The 13,012-nt window shown below is 42.6% G+C and overlaps 1 protein-coding gene across 9 annotated transcripts in view; it reads right to left on the bottom strand.

Moving 5' to 3' along the window:
- Positions 1 to 13,012, bottom strand: part of FAM219A (family with sequence similarity 219 member A) — a 94,724-nt gene that overhangs the window by 52,620 nt on the left and 29,092 nt on the right. Inside the window, exon 1 of one of the 9 annotated variants that reach the window (XM_051804568.1) lies at positions 274 to 925. The exons of 7 other annotated variants lie outside the window; for them this stretch is intronic. In XM_051804568.1, the coding sequence (XP_051660528.1) occupies positions 274 to 348 (75 nt within the window). In that variant the 5' untranslated portion in view covers positions 349 to 925. Of the gene's footprint in view, positions 1 to 273; positions 926 to 13,012 lie in introns of those variants that run through there. One more of the 9 variants, XM_051804567.1, reaches the window with a different exon arrangement.

Raw genomic sequence — 13,012 nt, 5'->3', positions numbered from 1 at the left:
GTTGGACTCAAAGATACTTGTGGGCCCCTTCCAACTCAAGATATTCTATGATTCAAGAGATTTCTCAGGAACAATAATGGAAGCCAGTGGCATTCAAAGCTTTTTAACAAATATAAAAACATAGGACTCTTCCAACACAATCCAAAAATGTGCAACTGCTCAAGACTTATGCACCAAGCATATCTGCCACACTGCAGACAGGTGGAGATCTCAGCAGTGGACACCAGCTTAGCCTGGATAGAGCAGAGGTGGATCTCAGCATCAAAAACTTACCTTTTCCTCTGTAGTAGTAGAGAAAACAAAGCCACTAAGCTGAGAGTTCAGCAGCCCTTTTCTCTTTAGCACCATGCTTTCAACTTGTCCCAAGAGATGGAGAGCTCCATCATCAGATTTCCATATTTATAAGGAGACAGTTTCTGTTTAGCCAAGCTTGCAACAGAAATAACCCTGCAAACAGCAGCAGGAGCAGCAGCACAGCAAACACATCTGAGAGGCAGGGATGTGAAAGCCAAGGGAGATCTCAGGGCAGTCTCTCCCTTGGCATGGCTTTCCAGCCCTGCATGAGAAATTCTGAGGGCACAAATAATCTTGGCTTCTAAAATAAGAGCTCACCTCACCCCCGCCCCACACGCCTGCATCTCCATGACTAATTAGCATCCGGGGGGATACAGATTCTCTGTTGATAAAGCGTTGTTTGGCTCCCTTCTCCCCTGACACATTTGTATTAGAAATATCCTCATTATGTGACTAATCAGGGAAGCTGAGACAAAGGCATGGGAGCCGACTTAAAGGGAAATCGCTGATTTTTGTAAACGTGGCTTATAAATTATTCTGTCTCCAAAGGGCAGGGATATTTCCTCCCCTCCCAGTCCTGAAAAAAAAGTGCAAAATTGGGGGCCCTGAAGACAAACCCATTTTTATTACCAGAAGTTGTGGCTTTTATAATCTTCCCTATTCACTAAGCTTGCTCCCAAGTCCCTTGGTTATTGCAGGGTTGCAGTTTGTGCACTCCAGAGGTCCTGGAGGGCCTGCCAGCCCCATGCTGCCTGCTGGGGCTGGGCAAGGTGTCCCACAGCTCCCCAGCACTGCCCAACACTGTGGATGGGAAGCGACAAGGTTGGTTAGTGGTTTACCACGTTGAGTTTAAAAGTCAGGAGCACACAGAACATCAGCCACTTTCCTGGCCGTCCCTTGAGAGGGTCTGAAGATATCCAGTGCTGTTACCTTTGATGTAGCACAGTGGGCTGAGCTACAGAGCATATCAGAGGTATACCTTAAGGTAACCTGGGCTTGGCAGAAAATCTTCAAAACAAAGGCAAGCAGACACTATTTAGCAGCATCATCAGCAGAAGATTTTAAAAGAATTTGTTTGCTTCCATGCTCCCTGCAACAGAGTTGGTCTCCATACGGCTCCAGCCTGTCTCCTTCGCCTCCCGTTGACAGCACCAGAAAGAGATATCAGGCCAGACAGCTTCTGCCTCACTTCTCCTTTCAAGACAGCCCCTTCCTCGCTGAAATCAAGCCATCTGTCCCCGGTACCCTTTGAGGAGCCACAGCAGATTGCAGAGCACGGGAGGATGCACTGCATGAGGTGGGAACAGGAGGTTGAGGAAGCTCATTGCACACACAAAAAGCCAAACCCAGTTGAGCTGGGAACAGGGATGAAAAGGTGAGTGCACCATCAATATTCCTCGGGACAGGCTCAGGCACATGCATGATGGCCCTTGCTCTTTATTCAGTTTCCTCCTGACTGCTGCTCCTTCTGCTGTGGAGACAGGGACCAGCTCCAAAGCCCTGTGCTGGGGTCTGTAAAGAACTGATAGAAGCAGAACAGGCTCCCAAAGGCCTTGCTGGAAGGCAGACTGCTGAGAGCCATGGAAGGTTTTGCTTGCATTGCTTGCTGAGTGTGACTGCCCAAATCTTCACATTTTGACAGTTTTTTCATTTGCCAAATGTCTACTATTTTGGGTGCAATTTTGCACTCTAGGCACTTCTCTCTGATTTGAAATATACATCTATTTGCATATATTTTTTTTTAAATTTCTTTCTCTTTTTCTGTTGAGATGGGGTACAGGGGACACATTTTGTCACCCTGAGCCCTCCCCTCTAAGTGACACCCCTCTCAGCAAGCACAGTCCGAAGCTGAGGCTGGTGAGGGGAGGGGACTGGTAGGGGACAAGCAAGGAGGAAAGGCAGGGTCTGCCAGCAGGACTAGAGCTGGCTGGAGAAGGGGATGGAGGAAACAGACTCGATGGATAGCCAGGAGAGGAAATGGGAACAGCTGAATGATGCTCCTAGAAGAACAGGTCCAAGAAGATAAGGAAGAGACAGAACAGGGACAGTGAAAGGCAGACAGGGTTAAAAGCACTGAAGACACAGCTGTCATGTACCTCTGTGCTCTGCCAAGGCTCACAGACATGAAGGACAACATCTGACCTTTTTTTTTACTTCCCCAGGTGCTCCCAGGCTACCTTCGAGAGAAGCTCCAGAAGCCTTCTGGCAATGAAAGGGTATAGGAACCTGCGACCAGAACTCAGCTAAGGCTGGTGGCACAGAGTACTGTGCTCTGATGGCCCAGAGCCATGCTGGTGCTGCTGTGCCAGGCCATGCTGGGGTTTCCTTGTAGTCCATTTTTCTCTTTTAAAACTGCAGGGAAGCAACATTAGAAGAAAATAGCAGGGCTACTTTGCCAGGCTCCCAAATACAGCTACTGCAGCCTAATTTGAGCTCCTGCAGCCTATGTGCTACAACGCAGCCTTTAATGACATACTCATGTAAAACCTTTCCCTTGATAAATCAGCATGGACCTATGCTGGAGATGAATCAGGGCTGCACAAGGGAAGAACAGAAGTCCGAGTTCATGATTTCTTGCAGAAGCTGCAAGTCATGTAGGGAAAACGGGAGCACACTGCAGAGAAGGAAAGATGATTTTGTGATTATACAGTGTGGAGCTGTCCTAGAGAATTGGGACCCTTATGCTCTTACCTGAAATGTGCCAAGTCTCTAAAGCCCTCTTCACTTGGTGAAGTAAGAGCAAAGGAACTACTGTGACAAATGAGAGCAACAGCCCCTATCTTTACCTTTATCTTGCCAAAGACCTGTGCTCATTCACCCCAAACAAGGTATGAAATCTCTTTTGGTATGACCTGGCACTTGGGAAAGCTCCTTTTCAAGTCCCAGTAATCAGAGGCTTTCCACAGATGCTGAAAAAAGAATGCCTATTCCTTCTTTATTTATTTTTACTTTGGTGTAGATCCTTGCATACGCCTTACCCATTAAATGGTGTCTTGTGCCAGTGTGTCCATAAGCCGTTAAGAATGGATTTGCAACCCAGCCTCTCGCCCTCACCCCACTGACTCAGCTTTGGGATCAGTCCCACTAAGTTCTTAGTATCTTTTGTTTTGGAGTAAGAGGTCAAGTATTTACTAACACCTCATCTGTTTCTTTCTACCTTCTGGAATACTTTCCTCCTCCCAGCATGTCTCCTATTTGCTGTTTCAAGAAGAAACAATCTCGGTATTTTCACTGTTTCTTTTTGTCTTTTCTACAGACCCCCAAACTCTTCCTGATTCCATAGTATTCTTTTTAGGATGGCTGAACAGAAACACACAACATGTTCCAGGCAACATACTACTGATCTAGAATGGCTTCACAGTTTTTTTGCCTGCATTTTAATCTCTCTGGACTTTTGTTTGCCTTTTTGTCACTATTGCTACACTGCACAGCTGGCTTCATTCCTGATCCCTGCGGTATGTTTTTTCCCCCATGTTTCAGATTTTCTACCTTCCCTTTGATCTTTCACAGTGTTTTTGCAAGAGAGGTCTGAGTCATTATCCCCTGTTTTATATTTGGGAAAACTGAGATCCAGAGGAGTGGAGCTGCTCAACACAAGAGCAAGTGAGAGCTGGGTCCTCCTCCAGGGTTCTATCCCCTGCAACAACAGCATCTTCATAAATGCATTTCTACTGAATTAGAGAGCCCGCACCAGAAAGCAATTAGCACCAATATTACATTCCAAACTACACTGATGGGGGAAAAAAGTGCTCAGGAGCTACAGTTCCAGCACTATATTACAGTCCTGAAACACAGTCCCTTCCTTCAAGCATTTGATATGAAGCAGAAAATTACATAAACAAATCACCAGTCTCACATGCCAGACTATTCACCACATGTTTTAAATGTTGGCCTCAGTATACAGGCTTGTTTCTTCACACTGTCATCTTCCTTTTCCAGCAAATTGTTTTTCCAGAATTGGCTTGTGCATGTTTTCATGCTCTTTGCTCAGTTAATTTTCTCAGGAACTTACTCCTTTCCTGTTATCATCCAAACTGCTGTAATTCAGATAGAGATCCACAATGTTTCAGTTACATCACACATCCCTGATCAATGTAGAGTCACCTCTCTATCACTCTGTCACTTCTGACAATTTCTTCTCCCAGTAAGTCTCACTCATACAGGCAGCTTGGAAGTAAAAAGGAGAAGAGCAACATGTGATCTCGTAAAGCAAACAGAATTTGCACGACTTTCCTCCCAAAGTACCTTCTCAGTTTTAAGTTTGGAGCTGTGCACAGCATGTATAGAAAAATGGAGACCAGAGGATGATCAGCAAAACATAAGAATGGGATCTCCTGGTGTTTCAATTTGGTTTGTGAGTTGCCTATAGATTTAATACAAGAGGAAGCATTAAGAAGACCTCTCATGACCACTGAAGCCTTTTAGCTTAATAAGGATGGCTTAGACAATTCATTCAGATACAGGAGAGATGGTTCACATAAAATTTCTATAAGAATAGCCCTCTGAGCCTGATTCTACCTCTGTGTCTTCACAGCTTTCAATTAACACTGCAGGTGGGCACAGAAACACTTTGAACTCATTATTCTCTTTTCAAATACTGGTGGACAGAAGATATTTAGCTGAAACAGCCCTTTGTAGATATTTTAAATTCCATTATCATTAAGAAGACAGGCATCAGAAAGAGATATTGTTTTCTTTACCTAATAGTTTCATCTTCTGCAGGGTAGAGGCAGCTTTGTGCATTAATTTAAGGTTTGCAACATCTGTGCTGCTGGAAAAATCTATCTGAAATGTAAATCTTCAGAGCAATGATGGATTGAAGCTGAACTCAGGCACTTGACTTAGGGAAGCACAAATCAGGAACGCTACTGGCTCAAATATTCATCAGCCTCCCAATGAAATAAAAAATGGTAAATAAATTGAACTCTCTCTGGGTGATCATTCTCATTATCTGGCTATACAAGATAACCATGGAATCACTGAAGAAAGCTTGTCATTAGCTGTTAATTGAAGGCACTTCCAGAAAGTGCTGCTTAAACCTTGAAAGATTGACTGTCTTTCCAGTCGCTACCTAATGTTAGAGCTGTATTAAAGCAGTCTCATTATGTCCCTGCCTCCAGCATCACAGCTCAGAGAGAGCTTCTGATGCTTTAGATGAAACTCACGTTTTAAATAGCTCATCTACATATAGCCTAACCCCTGGGCACATCTTCAGCACACTTTACTGCATACAGATCTATCTAAGCTGATGCTCATGTTGTACAAACACAAGATACCTCAGAGCCTTGTAACGACCTTCAAAAGAGGCAGCAGAGTCCTGGGCCATGGTGATGTACAATCACAAGATGTACCTATGACATAGGTACATAATGATCAGCTTGCTTGCTAAATGCAGCTATCTCAGGACATGATTTTAGGTTTGCCTGCACTTTACTGGTCTTTCACATACCTTCTTTTGTTCTTACCATCTCCCCCTCCTTATTTCCAGACCTTTTATTTTCACTCACTAATGGGAGCCCATTAGTGTTGAAGAGGGTTTCCTGTCGAGATAATAATTCCTGGATGAGACATCATACTTCCCATAAAGCAGCCAGTCTCTACCTACCTGTAACCTGTGCTCTAACCTGACAAAACTTGAAAGCTTTCAATTTACTTAAAGTCGATAGACATCCATTTAAAATCTTCTCTGCCTCTACAATTACTGATGTAAAATTTCATCTTGTACCTACTTTACCTCCAATGCAATGTTTTCAATCTCAGTTAAATGACCATCTGTGATACCTGGAAATTGGACACCATCACAAGAGCTTGCACGAAGTGCCTGCAGAACAAGCTTTTAATTGAAGAGTGTGATGTGAGGTCACCTAAAGCAACTAGAGTGGTTTACCTATGCCAGAGAGATCAACACTCTGACTGTAATCTGTTACACTCTGTTTGTACAGCCAGTAGAATACATATCAGATGCAAAGGATAGCACTAAGACTGCATTATGTCTAATCACAGGATAGCTGTTGTGCATCTACCCTGTCCCTGTTTTCTATGCTTCCACTTCTGCAGCATGTGCAAACATTTGAAGTAGAGCAATAGTCAACATTGAGCATACACCTGTGCTTACACAGAGAATTGTAATTCACTCGGATTTCCCACCTCAGTAATTTTAAAGCTATCAAGAAGCTGTGAACTATTTCCTGCCTGCAGGAGAGATAAGAGACTTTAACATAGCAAATTTAAATTATTCCGCTCTTACACTATGTAAAATCCCCGCAGAATTGCTATGAACAGAAATTAATACTAAATAGCATAAACAGTGCAGTTTAGGGTCATTTACTTCAACTGCTCCAAGGACTTTTCAGATGTAACTAGTCTCCCAGCATTATATAATGGGGCAGGGTTCAGGGAATTTGTGACTGACTGCTTTTGAAGCTTCCAAAACCATCTGTATGGCTGAACTCCAGTTTGAGCTGCTAGTTCTCAGATATAGCTTTTGCATCAAGCAAATTGTGAAGGCAGCTGCCTCCTGCCCTCATATTCAAGATAATCCCGATGTACTAAGAGTAACCCATGCACAAAGAGACAATGTACTCTTCTTTTTAATGAACTTTTCTCAGTTGAGGCAATGGAGGGAAGAAAATTTCAAGGTCTAAACCCAGTGTCCATGACATAAATGCACTTAGTACCTCCCTTTTTCAACCATTTCCAGCTGGAGGAACTTTACATTTCCATTCAAATCTTTCTAGCCAAGTGTGTTGCACCAGCACTGAAAATTAAGAAACAGAAGTCAATACTCTTTTTTTTTTAAAGAAAAAATTTAAAGGGGAGGGGGCGAGACTTCATTCCAGAATTACCGGAGCAACACTACACTTACACTGCAATGAAAACAGCAAAGTCTGGCCCTGTCATGATATCAGGATCTAAGAACAACAAACAAGCCCCATCAGGATGGAGGAAGATGCTTTCATCCCAGCCAGTGCAAGAACCATCTGTTAAGAGATTCACTTATGTTGTTGGAGTAACAATGCCACAGCTGTTCTCCATGAATTAAAAAGAAAGCACAAATTTAAAAGGATTGTGTGCCTGTTTCAGAAGATGGTTAAAGAGACTCTATTCCTTTTTATGGCATTTCAAAAAAATACAAGAAGGTAGATGCCGCTGGCAAACTCCTGGGTTTTCTTTTGGAGAAAACAGGAAACCATATTACCTTAGTCCAAACGTTGGTCTTCTAAATCTCATAACCCAAGTAATTTCATTTAATACACATCACATCCAGTAATGGATCATTTGAGAACTGTGTTAGGGTATTGATCCCTGTGTGCTAAGTATACCTCCCAAACAAACTACAGATTCATTTAGAACTGAAGACCCTGAATATTACCTGCAAACAGAGATGTAAGTAAGCAAAACAAAGCATAAGGCTCTTCAACCTCTTCCCCAGCAAAAGAAGTGTTGATCTAGATTTCTCCTTTTAGCCAAGTGAAAGTTCCTCTATTGTTTCTGTTTATTTTAACCATCAGGGCAAGCCTCACGCAAACTGGCCCCCATTCAAATCCTGCAGGAGGACAAGATGTCAGTTTTAATGTCCTGTGCCCAACACAACTAATGTAATGCCTGAAGACCCCACTCAAACCATCTCCAAAGGCATCTGAAATGCCCTTGGCCCCCAGAGCAGTGAGCAGACGAATAGTCTGTATTCAGACTGCTGGCTCCAGATGTCAATCTCAGCCAGTGTGATGACTTCTTTGCAGGAGCCAGGACATGACAGATACAGAGAGTGAGTACTGTGAATTATTCAGCTGCCCTCTTGAACCTAAATACACATGGTCACAGTCCCTACCCGCTCCTTTCCTCCTGTGCCAGCTGTGATTTTGCCACGCTTGTTTCTCCATGAACACTGTGATGAATTTTTGATGGCTGAAGGTGTGCACCACAGTCTTTAATTAGTACAGTCAGCAGAGCATTCTCATAAAGCAGCAACCGTGGACCAACAGGACACAACTCCGCATAAGGAAAGGGATTAAAATCCAAGCACAACTGTGGAACACATGAATTCTAGATTACAATTATTCTTCCCTGTGCAGAAACCTACATGCAAATTTTTTTTTTTTTTTTTTTTTACCTTGCAGATACCAAAAGCATGGCTGAAACTAATTAAATGTAGCCCTTTCAGGAACATTGCCTAATAGACATTGGTAGGGCATAGACAAATTACTTTCCACTGAAACCAGACTAATGTGGAAAAGTCTGGGAATGTTAAAAAAATAATAAAACATGAAAGCATATGATAATGACTTTAATTTTTTTCAAAAAACCAAACTGCTGTGCTTTTAAGAGACTGTCCTCTCAACTTTATGGACTCACAGAACATTACTGGATACGTAGGCTGTGCAGCACCATAAACTGCAAAGATCAGGGCTACTGCTCCAGGCTAATAGTGTAATTTTCCACTGTATGGTTTTCATTTACAATTCACTTATTGTTTCTGGAAGTCTAATTGTAGCCAAGTACATTTTTGGGCTGTTCAAGGGATAATAAAGAACCAAATAGCTTAGAAAGGCAGCTTTTACTTTATAATTAGAAACATTTGCTATTTCAGGTGGCTTCTCCCTAGCATGTTTATAAGCTCCCCATTATACCTTTCAGCATGTTGTAAAAATAAATTATGACAAGCTGCAGAGTGACTCACACATACAATAAGAAATGGGGAAGAGGAGTCTGGATAAACCTGAGACATCATAGCATCTGGATGTGCATAAGCAAAGCGTCGTCCAGTAGAAGTGAGGACAGATGGGGAATATCTGCACTTGATTCCCAGGAGGTCAATTAAACACAAGGTGACAATGGCAATTGATGTCCATTTCCCCATGTATGAGATGTGAATAGGTTTATCAATAGACGTCAGAGAAATGCTGTGCATTGGTAGCCAGCACCCCAGTGTAACACGAGAGCTACTACCTACTGGAACAGTTAGAGATGCTCCTCCAACCACTTCATGACCCCAGTTAATCCTGACACTCGAGACCCTTCAGCGCTGCTGGCAGCAACCCAGCCTCTCCTAGGAAAAGTCCCTGGCAGCAGTCTGCAGGGGTGGGGACAAGGCTGGCAATCCTGAAGAGCCATGAAGTCCCTCCAAGTCACATTAACCTGTGAAAGCAGAAGTTCACCATGCTGGGGGACGGCCAACACTGCTTTCCTTTGCAGACAGTTTGGTGAGAGCAAGAGCAAAACTAGTACGAGGTGTGTTTCATAAACAATTTTTTTTAATATGGGCTCTGGTATAGCAGAATTCAGTCTTCATGAAAATCTGTGGTTTTCTGTCCAAATAGCTTTTTAATGACTCTTGCTTATTGTCTTTGCTGACCTGGAAACAAATGCCAAAGGTTTTCTACTCTCTCATCAGTTGTCTGACTCTCTAATTTTCCTCCTTGGAGGAGGGCTATGAAAACCATGTTAAGGAAGACGCAGAAAAAAGCAGTTTAAAATTAAAAGGCCCAGAGTTGATTGTTCCAAGATTAGTGGAAGGGTCACAGACAGGTGGTTGAATGAAAAGATGAGTTTTCCCTAACTTCCTGGAATTTAAGACTTAACTCTTTCCTACTGCTGTCCCTAAAGTGGATATTAAGGAACAATGCTGAGCAGCAAGCATTTCTGATTGCTGTATTTTCTGCCCTGTATCATTGCAAGCTACTTTTTCTGTAAAGTGTACAGGGTTATAATTGTCATTACAGAATATGTAAGTAAACATCAAATATCAAGTCTTTTAAAGACTCTCTCCCTCTTTCCCTGCTAGCATGTTTGGATGTTGCTACAAGGACCCTAATGACATGGATGAAACAGATAAACTCCTTAAGGCCATGTGTCACCTCACTAAAAGGAGGTCAGGAATCTACTTAAGAATAGAAAGCAGAGCTGGACATAAATATAAGATCACATAGTACCTCTTCCCAGAAGTTCTGTGTGGCTGCCAAATCCTGCTGCTGTACCACAACGAGCTGGACTAACAACCACCATCCTCCTGTCCACCCCGAGGGCAGTTTTGCATGGCAGCACTGCATGGGTCACCTTGGTGAGGCTGCACACAACCTCACTGAGCATGAGGACAAGGTTGGGGGGAGTCTCCTTCTCTTTAGATGCTATTTTTTGGGCATTCTGTGTAAGTGGATATGTTGCTGATGGCTGTTTTTTCTGGTTCTCACTTTTATCAGTATGGAGATTTCCATGCTTAAGACATGACACAAGACTGCAGACCATTCTCTGCTTGCAGTGCACCAAAGAAACCTGAAGAAATACCTTTTTCTTTTAATGACATTGCTTGAGTTTTTACACTAGTGTGCCTCTGCAGCTCCCACTGCCGTGTCAGTCCCACTGACTCTCATCACTGTCAAAACAAAAAAATGAGTGAGAAGAGAATGTAATATCTAATCTTAAGTTCTCCTCTTTCCATACAGAATGTCTCTATGCAATCAACATTGAAAATACATGTTTGCATTTAACATCTTTTGTATTAAATTCCCATTAGGATGCCTGTTTTAACAAACAGCATAATGCAGACATTTCAGGAATCAGCCATCTTGGTTCTTACACCAAAAAAAGAGAGAAATTCTGAATCCTGGAACTGTATTAATATCTATTACAGAGAAGAAAGGAAAATACTGACTTTGCAACCTAAGAAAACATTAGCTCTAGCATAATGAACTAAGTTCGGAATTAGACAATTTGATACATTCTGTGACTGTTGATTAGGAATGTTTAACAAGAGATTAAAATTAAAAGTCTTACAAGCTTCAACATAAAAAAGGGAATTAAAGAAGCTATCAAACATATTACTGCCTGCCCCACTAAACAGGCCATGGCAGATGGAGGGGCTGGAGGAAAAGCAAAGATGCCCAGAGCTTTTGTACAGAGCTGTGTTGTCAGCTCTTCCCTCCTGCAGTGTCCATGTCTGCACCACTCCCTGGATGCAGGGCATTCCAGAACACACTCACTAGGGCCTTAAAGAAATGAGTCTTTCATCTTGATAAAATATTCTCTTGGTATAACATGCCTAGTTGTGTGATGACCCATGTGCCTTGCTATGCCCATACCTGCCCTAACAGCTTGACCAACAGCACAGGTACCAGTAGTGTGTGCAGAGCAGTGGGAACCCCCTGCAGAAGAGAGAAGCCTAGAGCTCAGCTTAGGCTTAGACAGACAATCCTCAAACACAGAACAGCAACCGACTGACCATCCATCCATCACCTGTGATGTGCATCTGACTAACTAGCACCTCCCCAGAAATACTCTGCAGAGTATTTATTATATCCAGACAGCTTAAACTCCCTTGAACGTGGTAATGGGCTCCTGCATTATTTCCTGGCTACAGCATTTCTAAGGATCACCATCTCTGCCACACCAATCACCTCTGCAGGTAAAGGATCAACCACATGTCCCACGATGGGTACATTCTGCTCTGAAGTAATTTATTTTATACAGCTGTCAGGTTAAAACTTTTCTGCAAGACCCTCTAAAGCAGGAGCAGATTCTCTCTGGAGTTAGTTTCTTCAGTAGTTAGTGTTGCACTGCACGTCATGAAACACAGAGCAAGTTTTATGCCTGCAGTGCCACCGTCCTTTCCATCCAAGGCTCCAGCAATTTTCCCACCTCCATTCTGGCCATGGTGCTGCATGATAACACCAGCAGCTTCCAGCTCACCAGCAAAAAAGAAAGTGAGGGTTTTCTGAGGCCATTATTCAGGTTCTTCCCAAATCATGTCTGAGTCAGAGATAAAAGAAAAGACTTCTTAAAAGTCAGCGTAAAATAGTTGCAGAGAACATGGTTGCTAGCAGAACCCAGACTACGGGGAGGAAAAGATAGCTTGAAGGCATTAAATGGCTAAAATCATGTAACTGAGCCAATGGAAAGTGGTTTAGGGACATAATAATACTCTGGCTGCAATAATAGGCAACAGACACCTAGTCATCTCAAATGCAGCAGTTAATAGAAGTTTACAGAGAAGAAAAAAAAGAAAAAAAAATTCTTCAAGCTTGCAGTATCTTCGACTGGATTCCCAGGCCTAAGGTAGAGAACAAGAAATGCAGGAAAAAGAAATGGAAATGCCAGAGATTAACTAATTTTGGAATCAACCACATGCTGTTTGCTTGCAGTTGGTGAGTGACCTTTGCATTATTCTCAGCTAGCAGGAAATTCCAATCTGCATTAATAAGCAGAATACTGTTCACCCTTTCAAAAGCTCTTGCTTTAAAGGTTTTCTTACACACACAGACTTCAGTCATTTCCTATGCACTTCTTCACACTGTCTGCTCATCTCAATGCATCTGAATCAGTGAAGTGGTTTGCAACAGTGGTAACCACCAAGTGACTGCTCTCTCAAATGAAACACTCTTTGTGTAAATGGAAATGGAGAAGGAGGGATTCTTCACCCCTCATAGCTATGCTGCAACAAGCATTTCCAGATGGTCACTGCTATGAGACAGTTACTTCCAACCAGGGATTCACCCCAAATTTTCTCAGATTATTTTAGTAATTGAAGATTTCATGGATGATTAGATGAAGACAAATGGGGTGCCATTTGTTGCATACAGTTCTCATTAAACTCAATAATGGTTGTACACAGACGTGATAGGATTTCCAGATTTTGGCTGCAACTTGCTGAAATATGAGCTCAAGCTTGTTTTCAGCTACAGCCAAGCATTTAAAAAGGAAGCCACAGCACAGTGACAAATAA

Source organism: Manacus candei, unplaced genomic scaffold (assembly GCF_025592945.1).
Source record: "Manacus candei isolate 608988 ecotype Guabito, Panama unplaced genomic scaffold, ASM2559294v1 h1tg000061l, whole genome shotgun sequence".
In the NCBI taxonomy this organism is placed as follows: domain Eukaryota; kingdom Metazoa; phylum Chordata; class Aves; order Passeriformes; family Pipridae; genus Manacus; species Manacus candei.
The sequence above is the reverse complement of the archived record's forward strand: the minus strand, read 5'-3'. Positions and strand labels throughout refer to the sequence as shown.